Here is a 17,343-nt window from a genome sequence, read left to right as displayed (position 1 = left end):
AAAGGAAAACAGAGTAGTAATCACTGTGGAGAGGACTTTAATCCAGAGCGCTCATAAGCACCAGTTAAAAATAAAGCCAGCCCAGAACATTCTCTCATTTTATAAATGTCCTGCCTGAAGTGTTTGTTGTTTTGTTTGTTTTAGTGAGAACCTCTTGTCTGAACACCTACCTGTCTCCCCACGAGTGAGTTGTGTGTGACAGAATAGGCTAGTGACTGAGAGCATAGGTTTGGAAATTGAAAATAATTGAGTTCAAATCTTACCTGCCCCTTTCACGCCAAGCCAAGGGAGTTATACCATCTGCTTTTGGGACGATGTGAGGATTAAATGTAATAATATGTAAACGTAAATCACTTAACATGGTTGCGTATCATAGAAGGTATTCTATACATGATGGTTTTTTAAAAGCATAATTACGAGGAATTTTATTTGTGCATTTAAAAGTTACTAATGGTTACTAATTTGAATAATAAGAAGTGTAATAAAATAACATGGCAGAACAGCTTAGGCCCTTAAGAGTCAAAAAACCTGTATGTGGTGATATGAAATCTCTCTCACCGTAACAGAACCTGCCTCTGATGCAGATATCCTTGTTCTTGAATCCAGGCTTCCTAATGAGTTCTAGTCACCCCCATTTGTGCATCTCAGCACAGAGAGTATTTTTGTGGCGAATGGCGTGGGCAGCGTGGGCCCACCCTTTGCCTGAAGGCACATAGTGACCATAATTCCCTCGAATGTATTTGATTTGCTTGCTTTTTCAGAGACCTGAGCGACAACGCAATCATGTCATTACAAGGCAATGCATTCTCACAAATGAAGAAACTTCAGCAACTGTAAGCTTTTCTTTTCCTTCCAAGAGTTTCACATAAAGCATGGAGGGGGAAACTGACGTGGGGTGGATTATCCTGGATTATGTATCTATAGAAAATGTCTGGCACATTCATCACATCACTTAACTTTTGTTACCAGAAAGCAAGAGGACTTGGTTTTTTGTTCCCTTTGTTGAAAAGAGGAGTTTCTTCTTCTTTCTGTTACAAATTGGCGGTTGAAATTTGTGGGACCCAATACAGTACAGTGCCTCATCACAGTAACCAGTTTTCAGTAGTAAGGTATTTTTGGTGTATCAGCACTTCTGTCTCTGCTGGTCGGTAAGAACACCACCACCAACAAAAAAACAGTGCGAGTTCCATGTCTTGCATTTTAAGATGGACTATAGAATATTTAGTCCATGGGATGTGTGTATTTGGTTTCCCCATTCATTGCTTTGTTAATATTTACTTGAGTTTAGTTTATACGTGTAGAAATCTGCATTTCGTACAAAACAAATTGAATGTAATTACTCTCCTCAGGCACTTAAATACATCAAGCCTTTTGTGCGATTGCCAACTAAAATGGCTCCCACAGTGGGTGGCGGAAAACAACTTTCAGAGCTTTGTAAATGCCAGTTGTGCCCATCCTCAGCTGCTGAAGGGAAGAAGTATTTTTGCTGTTAGCCCAGATGGCTTTGTGTGTGGTGAGTGGAACTATGGCCTTTGACTTTTTTATTCATTCTTCTTTTTTTTTTTCTCCCATTTGTCCAAATAATGGACTTCAATAAATTTATGTTCCCTTAATAAAGCTCTTATTTCTGCTGAGGTAGATGAGAATGGATCTGTAGCTTGCTGAGGACCACAGTTTTACTGATGGAAGGAAAAATTTTTTCTATAATTTATAAAATTGGCATCAGAGTGGTTTGGTAGAAAGAGAATGATGTTGGATCTTGGGAGAACTGAAGGATAGTCACAGCCCTGCTACTTAACTGTGATTCCCTGAATCTCAGTCTTCACATCTATGAAATGGGAGCGCTGCTCTCTGCTCTCCCCAGTTCCGGGGGTTGTTGAGAGGCTCTTGTGAGCTCAGTGAAGAGACTGACTTAAATCCTGTGCAGATGCTGTTTATGGTGAGTAGAAAGAGAAAATTATTAGCTAGTGATTTATAGTCTGCTAAAAATTTTACTATTAGTGGGTAAAACATTACAAGTAACAGAAAGTTTGAGTTTATTGTAAATAAATGTAAGGTCCATTGTCTTAGCATCTAAGCATCTCAGCGTTAGAAATTTGCTTACCCAACTTCAGATAGCAGATCTGGATCAAAAACCCAAGTTTTCCTCTCTCTGGTGCCGTCTTACGTCTGCTGCACTACACTGCCGTTTACTATTTGCTGCCATGGAGACCTTTGTAAAACTAAATGTGCGTACAGAACATGAAATCAAAACTTGTTTGAATTTTAGTATGTGTGTTAAGATACTGCAGAACCTAATTCTACGTTGGCCTTTAAAATTTTATTTAAAACTGCTTTGCCTAGGATTGTTTAGCTAAGTACAAGAAAACCATATTTTTTTTAGGTTGCAGCATTAAGTGGTCCCAACAGTTTCTGGAAATAAAACATCTGATGTAGCTTTTGGATCTAAGTAAGCATTTGGCATTCATCTGTAAGGGCCTGAGCTATTCCTTTTCCATGGTCTTGATTTCTCAGTTCTGTAGTCTTCGAGATATGAACTCTCTATTACTTTGAGACACACACACACACACACACACATGCATGCACACACTTTCCCATATCTATATAGTACCCATAGATTTTTTACCAGATGAGAATTTTAGAATAATCACACAGAAGAAGAAACTATCTTGATTACAGCATGCAGGCGTGGCATTGGAAATTACCTGCATTGCAGTTGTCAGAGGGTCCCCCATACCCCATTCATAAACACACACACACACACACACACACACGTAATTTTTTTCAGAGCATCCAAGTAATACATTTTGGTTGCTTTAAGATGCTTCCTTCTGGGTTTAGACCATCTCTGAGAAACTGAAGTTCAAAAAGGTAACTTTTCCAAAAAGTAACAGAGAACTAAAAATAACTGTTTGGAATGAAAGAGTTGCTTAGCTGTAATTATAATGTAGCTCTGACAATGTGGCACCGCGACCTGATGGACTGTCCACTCTAAACTCCAGGCTGGAGCCAGGGGCTCACAGGGAGCTTGAGAAATGCTTTTCCTTTCACTACAGGATTGTTTTTTCCTGCTCTACCTAAAAATGACTGGTCTTTTTAATGAGTTCTATTTTTGGTAAGTGGTGTTAATTTGCTGCCTTTAGTGGTATTGATTATCATTACTGATGTTCAATTTCTTAATTTTTCTGCTTATTTATGAAGAACATGGGGAAAAAATGCAGTTCCTAATAGCATTTCAAGATGATCCATGAGCCTGGAAGTGTCTTAACCGATTTCTTCTTGTATTTATGTTAAAAAAAAAAAAAAAAAAAAAGCCAAGAGGTCTGCAATAAACTGTATTCCAATATATCAGTCTCCTCCCAGTTAATGATGGATAAATAGGGCTCAGTCTCTAGTTGAAATGAATGAATTACTTTATAAACTCTCTCCCAGTCTGTTATTTTCAACACTGGGACTGCTGGTCCATCTGTGAAACATACACAGAGGGTAAAAGCCTAAGCCACTGTTTGTTTTGAGTTTCTTGGTGTTCAGATCTGAGTAGCATTTGGACTCAAGCTTAAAACTGTTTTGTTTCCTCCTCTCCATTTTGAACAGATGATTTTCCTAAACCCCAGATCACAGTTCAGCCAGAAACACAGTCGGCAATAAAAGGTTCCAATTTGAGTTTTATCTGCTCAGCTGCCAGCAGCAGTGATTCCCCAATGACTTTTGCTTGGAAAAAAGACAATGAACTACTGCATGATGCTGAAATGGAAAATTATGCACACCTCCGGGCCCAAGGTGGGGAGGTGATGGAGTACACCACCATTCTTCGGCTCCGCAGTGTGGAATTTACCAGTGAAGGGAGATATCAGTGTGTCATCTCCAATCACTTTGGTTCATCCTACTCTGTCAAAGCCAAGCTCACAGTAAATAGTATGTGATCTGACTTTTCCTTTTGCGTTTAAAGATATGTTTTAGAAACATATTTCTCATTTCCTCTCTTTTTCTTACTGCTAACCCTATCCTCTGCTCTTACAGTTCTCCACCTAACCCTTCTCACTCCACAAGATTAATAGTCTTGGTTAAGCAAGCAGTTTTTGTGTTGAAGACCCCATACTTAGCATGGTGGGTAACCAAGATGAACCAGACACTTTTTGCTCTGTGAGAGTTCACAATGTACTGGTCTGATGTGGGAGGCCATGAAGTATAGAGTTAAAGGATATCACCTTTTTTTTTAAAATGAAGTATAGAAAAAAAAAAATGAAGTATAGTTGACTTACAATACTGTGTTAGTTTCAGTTGTACAGCAAAATGATTCAGTTATATGTATTTTTTTCAGATAATTTTCCATTATAGGTTATTATAAGATATTGAATATAGTTCCCTGTGTTATACAGTGAATTCTTGTTGCTTATCTATTTTATGTAAAGTAGTTTGTATCTGTTAATCCCATACTCCTAGTTTATCTCTCCCTTTCCCCTTTGGTAACCGTAAGTTTGTTTTCTGTGTCTGAGTCTGTTTGTTTTTTATATACATATTAGTTTATTTTTTAGATTCCAGATATAAGTGATAATATTTGTCTTTCTCTGTCTGACTTCACTTAGTATGAAATTCTCTAGGTCCACCCATGTTGCTGCAAATGGTAATATTTCATTCTTTTCTATGGCAGAGTAAATATTCCATTGTGTATATGTACCACATCTTCTTAAACCAGTTATCTGTTGATGGGCACTTAGGTTGCTTCCATGTCCTGGCTATTGTAAATAGTGCTGCTTTGAACATGGGGGTGCATATATCTTTTTGAATTAGAGTTTTCATCTTTTCCAGATATATGCCCAGGAGTGGAATTGCTGGGTCATATGGTAGCTCTATTTTTAGTTTTTTAGGAAACCTCCATACTGTTTTCTATAGTGACTGCACCAATTTACATTCCCACCAATAGAGAGCACACCACCCTTAGCTCAGAGATCTGGGTTTGAACCCTACCACTCCTACTTACAGCTGTGGAACTCTCAGCAAGTTACCTAACCTCTCTGTGCCTCCTTTTCCACATCTTTCAGTTAGGAGTAATAGTACCTACCGTATAGAGGTATGATAATTGTTAAATAAAATAATTTGTGTAAAGAACTTAGCAGAATGCCTGGAATAGAGTAAGTGCTCAGTAAATGCAGTAAGCTTTAGCTGCTGTTCATAAAAGTGTCTCATCCTGTGCTTTGTGTGGCAGGTAGACAGTTGTACAGTTTAGCATTTAATTGTTTGTATCTTTCATGGTAGAAAATATGATTCATTAATGCATTCATTCAATAAATGGTTGCTGAGGCCTGACACATCGAACAAAAAATTGTGGGACAAAACACATGTCTAAAGTCATAGAATGTTAGAGCCAGGAGGGACTTAAAAAAAAAAGAAAAGATGGTGTGGTCAGGGTAACAAAGAGACAAACTCATTCGCCTAAAGTCTCACAGGTAATTATTGAGGAAACTAAAAAGCAACTGGAAAATAGCAGAAAGACCATCAGTCTGAAGCTCAAGTGACCTGTTTCATCCTGACTCCATCATTTCTGTACCTGTGTAACCTTGAGGGAGTACCTTAATCACTCCATCTCATCTTGCAGTTGGAAATAACCCCTGCCTTACTATGTCAGGGACATTCATAAGTATCAAAACAAAAAGGGAATGAAAATGAACCTCTCAAACTCCAGAATGCTAATTGCCCATGTTGTGTCTCTGATTTCAGTGCTTCCTTCGTTCACCAAGACCCCCATGGACCTCACCATCCGCGCTGGGGCCATGGCACGCTTGGAGTGCGCTGCCCTGGGACACCCGGCCCCACAGATAGCCTGGCAGAAGGACGGGGGCACAGACTTCCCGGCCGCGAGGGAGAGACGCATGCATGTAATGCCCGAGGATGACGTGTTCTTTATCGTGGACGTGAAGATAGAGGACATCGGGGTGTATAGCTGCACCGCTCAAAACAGTGCAGGAAGCATTTCTGCAAATGCAACTCTGACTGTCCTTGGTAAGTGGATATTTTCAGATTTTGTGATATACGTTAGTCTTAAATATACCAGCTCACCCAAAGGCCCTAAGAAGCTGTGAGAAGTTGTGTCCGAAGTTGAGAGGGTGAGAGATGATCATAGGACACTGCCCTTTCCTGGAGGGGACAATGGCTTCTCAGAAGCTTTGAAGTCGCGAGTGTGTTACATCTTCAGGCCTGTGGCCAGTGAAATGAATCTGCTCCCTCCCATGTGAGGAGGGGGAAAAGTAAATGCTTTGATGCTTTCCCTTTTGCAGGAGTCACCTTTCTCTGCTCTTTCCGTCATGCAGTCTCTACCAGAAGTCTTAACAATGTAAAGAATATAAGAAAATAAGTGTATAAATAGATAGAAAGGGCCCTAACTTTTTTCTCAGCCTCCCATAACCACTGTGGATATCTGAGTTCATCTTTTATCATTTACCTAAACAGATGCTTTTTAAAAATGTGAGCATGTTAATCATTTGTGTATCTTTGAAAGAGTAAATCAGAGTAACCTATGAACACCAAATAATAAAAGTAAATTATTTTCAGAATTTTAATATAGGCTGGGACATCTAGCACTAGGAAGTTTCCCTTTAAAAATGTAAACATTCTGATTTTTTTCATCCATCAACACACAGTTGTGCTTGAATTTATTTTTATACATTTTCTAATTCTAAAAAATGTCTAAAATGTTTTGCTTTGCCCCACTTCCACCATTCCCCAGCCTTGCCAAGAGTGAGACAGACTGAGAGAAAGGAAATAGTAAATATTATCCTTAACTGATGTTATAAGTAAATGACAGCCAAATGATAAAATGAAATCCCAGATGCTGTATACGTGTGTAGGGTCTTAAAGAAGCATGGGCGTGAGGTTGTGGGAGAATACAGTTTTCAGCTCCCACTTGAATAAATTTAAGCACGAGGTCTTATGCTGTGCGAACCCTAATTTCATGTCGGAGATTAAAAACATAACTTGTCATTTCAGAGACGCCATCATTTTTGCGGCCCCTGTTAGATCGAACTGTAACCAAGGGGGAAACGGCCGTCCTGCAGTGCATCGCGGGAGGGAGCCCTCCTCCCAGATTGAACTGGACCAAGGATGACAGCCCTTTGGTGGTCACTGAAAGGCACTTTTTTGCAGCAGGCAACCAGCTGCTAATCATTGTGGACTCTGATGTCAGGGACGCCGGGAAGTACACATGTGAAATGTCTAATACTCTGGGCACCGAGAGAGGCCACGTGCGCCTCAGCGTGATCCCCACCCCCACCTGCGACTCCCCTCAGATGACCGCCTCGTCACTGGACGATGATGGATGGGCCACCGTGGGCATCGTGATCATCGCGGTGGTTTGCTGCGTGGTGGGCACGTCACTCGTGTGGGTGGTCATCATATACCACACACGGCGGAGGAACGAAGATTGCAGCATCACCAACACAGGTGTGTCAGCAGAAGCCTGGCACAGGGTGCAGGAGTCGTGTCTGTGCTTATGGTCCCACCGTGATTTCCTTCTGAGTGTGTGTCTCACAGTCTCAGGCCGTGTCACAAGGGTGACTCATTTGTTTCAAAGCTGCAGAACTACGGTTAGCTAAAAATAACACCCTGGCCCAGAATAAAGCTGATGGTTAAAGATGAGTGCTTTCTGTCAAAACCTCATCAGAATATCCTGTTGGCTATGAGAGACGATCCAAATCACAGTGTAAACCAGTCTGACCCTGTCACAAGCTGGTGATGGAGGACCAGGAAGAGCCCTTCAGTCATGAGGCTTACACCGTGCCGTCGTTTTTCGTTTTGTCATGTGTGCATGTGTGTGTACAGGCATCTAGGGAAGATTCTAGTTATTGGTGGGAGAGGGGCTTTGACTTATATGTGCAAAACTTCTACATCAGTGAATAATACTAAGTTGGGAATATGGCAGAAATCAAGCTTAATTCAAAACCTTAGATACGCTCCCATGAAAATTGCCTTTACCTTTGTCAGCATTTGTTGTTTTTGAAATTTGGGAGGAATATCCCACAGGCCATAAAGTAGAAAGTCAGCTCAGGTGCCCCAGAGCAGCAGAGCCCTGGTTTGCCTTACATTAAGGTTTTGCAAGAGTCGACTGATGTGATTTGAACCGAAAACCAAGCAGAACGTACCGTTCATCAGGGAAGCCCCTGTGGCATTTACGATCATTCTTGGTTAATGGAATGCTGTTGTTTGATTCCAGATGAGACCAACTTGCCGGCTGACACCCCGAGTTATTTGTCATCTCAGGGAACATTAGCTGACAGACAGGATGGGTACGTCTCCTCAGAAAGTGGAAGCCACCACCAGTTCGTCACTTCTTCAGGAGGTGGATTTTTCTTACCACAACACGGCAGTAATGGTACGTGCTTAAAATGAACGTGGGCTGTAGTTGTTTTGAAATAACCCAGTGGAAATTCAAATATAATATTAATTTTCACAAGAAATTGATACCCGCATATATGGAGGGCCCTGGCCCAAAATCACTAGCAAAGCTGAAATTAAATAGTTATGCCCTTCTCTTAAATACTAGACAAATCTTTGTTTCTAGCAATAACAGAAGACAAGTAGGTTAAATAAAATTTAATTCCACCAGGCGATGTAATACTTCCTTTACGTTGTAAATGTTCTTTGGCCCTGGGTGTTCTTCTTACTTAAATGACATTAACTGGTTTCATGTGTGGTCTTAAAAAGTCAAAGGATTTAAAATCGTTCTGTTAGAGACATCTAATACTGACTCTCACTTTAAGAACTGTATTGTTTAAAGAATAATAAGGAGTCAGCATAATACAAGGGCATCAGCTTGGTTCAAGACCCACTTCTGACATTCCCTGCGTAACCTTGGGCAGCTATGATCCTTCCCTATTAAGTTGTTGTGAACATTAAATACAATGATAACGGAAAATGACACATATTAAGGGCTTAGTAACTAGCAGCTAGTGACATTATTCTCAAACATCTTACTATCTTTTCCCACAAGTGTTGATTGAATATCTGCTCTGTGATGGACTCCGTAGTTGGGAGGGAAGAATATTCGTTTTCAGTTTCACAGTTTAGTCAGTGGTGAGACAAAAAATTCCACAAATAATTGCAGAGTGCTTGGCAAGGCAGTGATAGAGGGTATAGAGATAGAAGATTTGAGCAAAAAAACTGTACTCCCGGGCTTCCCTGGTGGCGCAGTGGTTGAGAGTCCGCCTGCTGATGCAGGGGACACGGGTTCGTGCCCCAGTCCGGGAAGATCCCACATGCCACGGAGCGGCTGGGCCCGTGAGCCATGGCTGCTGAGCCTGCGCGTCCGGAGCCTGTGCTCCGCAACGGGAGAGGCCACAACAGTGAGAGGCTCACGTACCGCAAAAAAAAAAAAAAAAAAAAAAAATAGCTGTAGTCCCTGTTAGACTCATTTGGCTGCAAAGAGCAGAGGCTCAAGCTTATTCAGCTGGAGCAGGGTTTACTGAAAAGATGCTTACAAAAGTCTAAAGGGACAGAACTGGAGCATAGTAGTGCCATGTTGCCTGGATGCTGGGGCTGGAGATTGGCCCCCCCTCAGAGCAGCCCTAGAGGCCACTGGCATTACTGAGTCACATTCTGCACACTTGCTTCTCGCTGAGACCACCACCCACCCTCTGAGTGCCCAGTTCTTGCTGCCCAGGTACATGGTCCATCGTGGCATCTCTCACCCTCATGATGTCTCTTGTCCTTCAGCTGCTGTGTCCGCTACTAACCAGCATATCATTTCTGGATCATTTAGCTCAGATACTCATGGATACGTTTTTGTTTGTTTGGCCGGGCTCATCTTTGAGCTGGCCATTAAGAGGTCATTGGTTAAATGCCCATGCCTTATACTGGTCATCAGTGACTTTCTGGAGGAAGCAGGCAGTGCTGGCGGCATCATGTGGTTCAGACCATGGCTGCTTCAGCTGCAGTGTCCTTACACAGATCAGTGTCTCTTGGAAACTAGGTGGGGCCAGCAACGAGGTTAGCTCCAGTTCAATGGTTAATCAAGTCCTCCTTTAGTAAGATGTCACACATTTACGCAGTTACTAATCCGTAGGCATCAATAAATTTTGAGAAAACTCTACCATAAATTTCTACAGTGTTTCCTTTGTATAATAGTCTATCTAAACTTTTCATCTATAAATATGGAAACTGTCAGAAGTGGAGAGAGACTGTTGAATGGTACTTGAACAAAATTGATTCAGTGACTAAGATGTGGTTTTTAAAGGGACATGCCACATTGACAACAGCAGTGAAGCCGACGTGGAAGCTGCCACAGACCCGTTCCTTTGTCCCTTTTTGGGACCCTCAGGCCCTGTGTATTTGAAGGGGAGTGTGTATGGCTCAGATCCTTTTGAAGCCTATCATACAGGTATGTGGTTTTCTTATCTGAGTTCCGTTTCCTGGAGAGACCTCCAGAAGCATTAACTCTGTCTCCGGATATTGTCCCCAAATTTAAAAGGTTGTGGTCCTGACCCAAGAACAGCTTTAATGGAACACTTTGAGTCCAGTTACATAAAGAAGAAGGAGGGCTACCCGTGTCCTCATCCTTCAGAAGAATCCTGCGAGCAGAGTGTCAGTGATACAGGATGGCCTTCCCATGTGAGGAAGTTACTCAGCTCTTCTTACTCTCAACACGAAGGACCTGGAATGAACAACTTATGTCTGAACAAGTCTTCGGCAGATTTTAGTCCAAGTCCAGAGTCAGCATCGGTTACTTTGAGTAAATCTTTCATGGGTAAGTTTATTAAATTATTAGACACCTTGACTCAGGACCCACATTCCAAGTTGCATGCAGGAGAGCTATGAGAGCTTTGAATGCCAGACTGGTGAAAAATAGTTTTTGGTGTCTTTTTTTTGTTTGTTTTTCTTTTTAACGATGCTGTCGTGACATTGTATTAGTGAGTATCTTTGTTTCTAAAAGCAAAGGCAGATGTGCGGATTTTACTTGATTATGTATTTAATCCAGCGCTAGGCCTTAGGAACTTTCTGGGCAACTCTGTGTGTGGCATCATCTGGAAGACAAGAGTTTTGGAAGTGACTTAGCGCAGTTTGTCAGTCATGTGGAAAAAGTGGTTTTGGGCTACAACAGCCTTTGGGGTGGAGTTGTGTGCACAGCATGACTGTGGTTTGGGATGTCTGGTGGCTTATAACTGAACTCACAGTCAAAGGGCAGACGGCGTCCTACCTGGCAGCAGCTGCTCATTAACCAAGCTGGACTACCTCTCGCGAAGGAGACTGTCAGAGCCCTAAAGCCCTCGGTAGTGCTGGTGGACACTGGCAGGCGCTGAGGTTCATCTGTGGATTTTTTAGTCTAGTGCAGGGGGACGATGAGATGGAAGAACTGAGATCATCTTTTCACTGCATGGAAATACGGAAACATTAACCACAACTTTTTTTTTTTAATAGAATTTTAAAATACTTTACCCAGCTTTTAAGAAATTTCATGTTTTGTCATGGTATAATTATTCATATTCCTTTTTGAAAAAATGAAAATAATATCTTTTACATGACTGAGGCAATAATTTGAGTCAATGGAATAATAATTTGCTACTAAGGAAGAAAGGGCAAGACATACGGGTTGTTTTGAGAGAAATGTACTATACTCAGGAACAGTTGACTTGTACGTTACTATCCAAATGCGCTTTGTGGAGAATTGGGGGCTCTCAATTAATACTGCTAGGACTCGGGAGAACTTCTGTTGGGGAACTTCATTGCTCAGTGATGAATGTTACTATAAGTCCTGAGACGTGGTAAAGAAGGGCTGCTTGTATTCAGTGGATGTGTGTATAAGAGGGGCACACGTGCCCTCAGCTCCATTCTGTAAGGTCTTTCTCCATAGCACAGATATACAACCATACACCTGACTCCCATAATGTGGACTTGTAGAACGTCCGTGGGGTATCCACATTCATGGGAGAAGATGCTCCATCATTTGAAATGCATTTTGTTGATTGCTCCGAAAGGCCCCATGTGCTCAAGGGGATTCTTTCTTTCAGGAACGTTTGGAAAGCCTCTGAGAAGACCTCACCTGGATGCCTTTTCAAGCTCTGGACAGTCATCAGATTGTCAGCCAAGAACCTTTCACTTGAAAGCTCGTTCTTCCCCGAACTTGGACTGTGAGTCAGAGGAAGATGGGAAAGAAAGGACAGATTTTCAGCAAGAAAATCACGCATGTACCTATAAACAGACCTTAGAAAACCACAGGACTTCAAATTTTCAGTCTTATGACTTGGACACATAGACTGAATGGGACCAAGGAAGAGTTCTAACATACTACCTCAAGTGGACTTTTATTTAAAAGAGAGAGAATCCTATGTTTTTAAGCGGAGCTATGAATTTTAAAAGGATAAAATGTCTTATTTATACCAATGGACCAAAATTACAAAAAGTTATAAAAATTTTATACTGGGAGTAACTTTCATATAAGAATACCTTTTAAAACTATTTTACTATTTTATAACTTTGCTTTATGCAGAAAATATCTTATGTAAATTAATGGTATAAATTCATGACTATTTTATGTATTTTTATAATGCCAGATTCCTTTTTATTGAAAATGAGTACTAAAGCATTTTAAACAATAACTGTCTTGTACGTTTTTTGAATAGAGGTCACTTCATTTTAGTTTGCACATTACATTTAATAAATGTGTCATTTTGATCCCAAGCCCCATCTATACGAGAACAATCTTCATTATTTTCAACACATTGTAGGCTTAGTGATTTCATATTATGACGTCTCACGTTGGTGAAAATTGCATTCAGCACGTTAAAATATGAACACATGATTGTTCTTCGTACCTCCCAGGGTGGTTGTAATATAGACTCAAACCAGGGAGCTACAGAGATCTGAGGTACATTAATTTATTTCTAACTCTACAAATGAAAAGATGTGTTGTCGTCCAGTGTACTGTCGTACAACCACCATTGCTGAAATCACTGCTCACGCCACGTTTCCTTAATTATAATAATGCTTTATGTCGTCTAATGCTTTGTGCTTTTCCAAATAGTTTCACATCCACCATCACTTTGATTATAACAAGAGTGGTTTATTTCGCATTTCTATATTTAAAATGTCTAGAGCAGATGTGGTGTTCATCCTCTGTTCCAGGTTATAATGGGATGCTGGTGGAATTCTTTGCTGTGCTTGGCTTTCTCCTGAATGAGCAGTTCTTACAGAAAAGGTACGCTTAAGCTATTCTGCAACATTCTTGAAGAATTAAAATATTTTCCTAATTTGGTCACCACAACTCTACTTGTTAAAAACTGAGTATCAAATCTGTTACTTAAACGTATACAGTTATTTAAAATACTTGTTTTAAGCAGTATTTAGGTGAAAATATCATTACGTGACTGGCCTATATACACATACAAAAAAGAATATAGTCATTTCCAAAATTAAGTGACATAGTTTGAAGTAATTGAATGAAACAAACATTAAGTTTAATAATTCAGACGGTGAAACTTTTTTTTCCCTTATTAGCACTGAAGAAGTTCATATAGTACCTTAAACTTTAAAATCTACTAACCTGTTGAAGGTGTGAATTTATGTCATTGTCAGTTCTTTGAACTAAATTAAAAGCATGTATTAGAAAAGCAGATTCTTCTCAGAGGGTTTGTTGGGGGTAAAGTTTTCCTATTTAGTGAGTTTAGAGCTTTGTTGTTTGTGAGCCAGAAGCCTGGAACCCAGATTGCAGTAAGATTTTCCTCCTTTAATTTAGACACCAGAGTCCAAGACAGGAAGTTGATCCTTCCTGGGACCACCAGTGCCTAAGAGCAGAGAAGTGATTTTGTATGGTTTGGCATTATCATATTGCTAGATCTTCCAAATCGTGTTAATTTGTCTTCATTATTGCCAGATGTGATCCAGGCATCGTTAAGGGGTCTACGCAAGGATTAGGAACTTCTTTTAAAGGATTTAATTTTTCCGGACTTAAGCGCAAAGGTTTAAATCATTAACACCTGAAATTCAAAAGTTAGATTCACTCTACATTAACGTGATTTTTCTTTTACTTTTCTTGTGTGCTGAAACTTATGGATGACATATAATCTTAGCTGTCTGGAGAAACAGTGGGAGCTTTGCAGGAAAAGAATTTGCAGGAAAAGAATATCTATAATTTTGAGACTCCATATTGAATTAACAAAGTGAATCTAGTATAAGATATCCTAAAATAACATAGACTTAATTAAAAATGTAGATAAATATCAAATCACTTGACTTATTTATGAGAAAGAATGCTTACAATTTTCAGTTTGATCTTTCTGTGGTTTGTGGTACAAGACTTCTTTTACAGTGTATCTTAATAGATGTTCACACAACTTTTATATATTTTCTCTCAATTCCACTATTGACACTAAATGATGGGATAGTTATTGTGTATAATCTTACCTGTTTTTTTTAAGATATTGGGGAATAAATATTCCTTAATTGTGGTAGGCAACGTTTTATAAAAATTAAATTTCTATGAAACATCACCATTTATTTTCAGTTAGAAAATAACCAAGAAAGAAAGAAAACCAAAAAAAGAAAGAAACCAAAAGTTATTTCTCAGAATAAAGCCAATGGTAGTTACCATTTTAAAAACTTGATAGAAAAAAGAAGGGATGATTTGGTATTTGTACACACTTGAGGAGTTTTAGTCCTCTTGATTTAATGTGATAGGGAGCACTTTACAACCAATATTACAGTAGATGTGCTACCCTGGTATTTTTCAAAGAGAATGAGAACCAAATGTCATTGCAAAATGCCTGCTCTGTCTCTCCTGCTCTTGGAATCTGCAGTGATTGGAACTGTGTAATGGGATAATTTAGAACTCACTATTTTTAAAGACAGCATTCTTTTAACACATTGAATAACACAATGTCCTGCCAAAGAAGCTATTAAAGTCTTCAGAGAGGGGTACGGTTTCTTCATGAACTGAATAGCTTCAATATTCCAGACATATCCCATTTCCGGAACTTATCATTTCTGTGGGGCATTTCTTAAACTAACGTATAGAGAGTACTGAACAGTCTCGAGAGGTTTCAGATTTGACCTAAAATGGCTCAGAGGTACTTTAGTAGGTATTTTCTTTTAAAAGAGAAGAGGATTTGCCCACAATATTTATACTGAATTATCCCAATATTTGGGGCCATTTGGTTTTTGGTTTTTGTTTTGTTTTGAGAAATGTGATACTGGTAGGGTGTCTTTTTTTTTTTTTTTTTCTTTTTCTTTTTTTTTTCTTTTTTTTTTTGCTGTACGCGGGCCTCTCACTGTTGTGGCCTCTCCCGGTGCGGAGCACAGGCTCCGGACGCGCAGGCTCAGCGGCCATGGCTCACGGGCCCAGCCGCTCCACGGCATGTGGGATCTTCCTGGACCGGGGCACGAACCCATGTCCCCTGCATCGGCAGGCAGACTCTCAACCACTGCGCCACCAGGGAAGCCCGGTAGGGTGTCTTTTAATAAAGATGTTCGATTTTACCTGAGGCATACAATCAAAATAAAACATACATAACAGTCTATTATAGATTGAAAGGTATACAGTTTATTGAATACATTCTTACCATTGCAAAAATTTCAAGTTCTTTTCCCATTTGTATTCTATTTAGTATCAAGGATCTGAATTCTATATCCTGAATTCCATATCCTACCATACAATGATTGATACCTATGAACACAGAAATTATATCTACTATTCACCTGTAGCTTTTTATTAGAATTATTTTTTTAGTTAAAGAATTTTTAAGAGTACATTTTAAAGCATAAGGCAAAGCAATTCACGACTGTTACAATTTCATTCTTGGATTTCTTCTACAACTACTTTTTTCTCCTGTCTTTATTGGGTTTCATGGTTGATTTGGCCTTTAAAGAACAAGTTTAACTTTTTTCTTAAATCACGTTTGAATATAACACCTAGTGCCTTCATTGTTTGGCAATACATTGAGAGTACTGTCACTGTTTTGGTGGTTATTGTGGTATCTCTGCATATGGCTCTTTTCCCCCACTCATTACAGAGTGGGAGAAAAATAATAGTACAGAGTAAAACTACATATAACAGATATACATCCACACTTTTTAACGTATCATCTAGAGCTATCTTTTTTTTTTTTTTTTTTTTGGCAGTATGCGGGCCTCTCACTGTCGTGGCCTCTCCCGTTGTGGAGCACAGGCTCCAGACGCGCAGGCTCAGCGGCCATGGCTCACGGGCCTAGCCGCTCCGCGGCATGTGGGATCTTCCCGGACCGGGGCACGAACCCGCGTCCCCTGCATCGGCAGGCGGACTCTCAACCACTGCGCCACCAGGGAAGCCCTAGAGCTATCTCTTTAAAAAAATTTTTTTTTAATTGAAGTATAGCTGATTTACAATGTTGTGTTAGTTTCAGGTGTACAGCAAAGTGATTCGGTTATACATATATGTATTTATGTACACATATATATATTCTTTTTCAGATTCTTTTCCCATATAGGTTATTACAAAATGTTGAGTATAGTTCCCTGTGCTATACAGTAGGTCTTTGTTATCTATTTTATATATAATAGTTGTGTATACGTTAATCCTAAATGCCTAATTTCTCCCCCCCAGCCCCCCGCATATGGCTTTATTTTGACCTATCTACAGCTCAGAGTTGGAATTTGGTAACAACACACCGTCAGTTGTCAAACTTTTTTATGTATTTATTTTGCATAGGTGATGTGAAGTGATTAAAATGATGCTTGTCCCAATTACCAGTGGGACAGGAAACGGGTTCATAAATGAATTCTTATCATGCAATGTGTTAAATGCTATGGGTTAGTAGGGAGCCTGTCACTGGCACCGATTTCATCTAATTCTAACTGAACTACCTCGATGTGTTACATGCGCTCACTCAGCATGTCCTAGAACAAGCTGATTACCTGGTTTTTCCACCTGCATCCCAAAACGATTCCAGATGGGGCACTCCCTTTTTTGTTTAATCATCAGTCATCACCATTCCTGTTGTTTTCCACCTGAATTTTCTCAAAGCTGTTTATATCTTCCCCCTTATCCCATTGCCATAGCCAACTTCAGACCCTTATCTGTCTCTTGCCGTGGTGTCTTCTTGTCCCTTGTCTCTCTCTCTCTCTCTGTTTCACTGTTACCAGAATTATGTTTCTAAAATAGATCTAAATGGGTCACTTTTCTGTTTAAAACCTCCGATGGCTAAACTTTCAATCCTAGTTACAGTGTATAAGACCTTTTACACACTGATCCCAGCCCACCCTTCAAGCCATGTCCCCTCCCCACCCCCCAACTCCCAACATTTGTACACACAGTACCTGTGACCAGCCCCTATGCCCCTCTGTGGCTTTATTTTGACATATATACAGCTCAGAGTTGGAATTTGG

The 17,343-nt window shown here is 40.1% G+C and overlaps 1 protein-coding gene across 6 annotated transcripts in view; it reads left to right on the top strand.

Annotated features, from left to right (window-relative positions):
- Positions 1–12,794, top strand: part of LRIG3 (leucine rich repeats and immunoglobulin like domains 3) — a 46,678-nt gene extending 33,884 nt beyond the window's left edge. The window contains exons 10-18 of one of the 6 annotated variants that reach the window (XM_067697187.1): positions 762–833; positions 1,350–1,513; positions 3,595–3,915; positions 5,719–6,000; positions 6,985–7,437; positions 8,207–8,365; positions 10,226–10,369; positions 10,460–10,735; positions 11,997–12,788. In XM_067697187.1, coding sequence (XP_067553288.1) covers positions 762–833; positions 1,350–1,513; positions 3,595–3,915; positions 5,719–6,000; positions 6,985–7,437; positions 8,207–8,365; positions 10,226–10,369; positions 10,460–10,735; positions 11,997–12,241 — 2,116 coding nt within the window. In that variant the 3' untranslated portion in view covers positions 12,242–12,788. Of the gene's footprint in view, positions 1–761; positions 834–1,349; positions 1,514–3,594; positions 3,916–5,718; positions 6,001–6,984; positions 7,438–8,206; positions 8,366–10,225; positions 10,370–10,459; positions 10,736–11,996 lie in introns of all 6 variants that reach the window. The other 5 variants (XM_067697186.1, XM_067697184.1, XM_067697190.1 and 2 more) reach the window with 5 other exon arrangements.
- Positions 12,795–17,343: the final 4,549 nt, after the last annotated feature.

This window comes from Pseudorca crassidens, chromosome 11 (assembly GCF_039906515.1).
Source record: "Pseudorca crassidens isolate mPseCra1 chromosome 11, mPseCra1.hap1, whole genome shotgun sequence".
Lineage (NCBI taxonomy): Eukaryota > Metazoa > Chordata > Mammalia > Artiodactyla > Delphinidae > Pseudorca > Pseudorca crassidens.
Note: the sequence above shows the minus strand (reverse complement) of the source record. Positions and strands in the feature narration are given on the sequence as shown.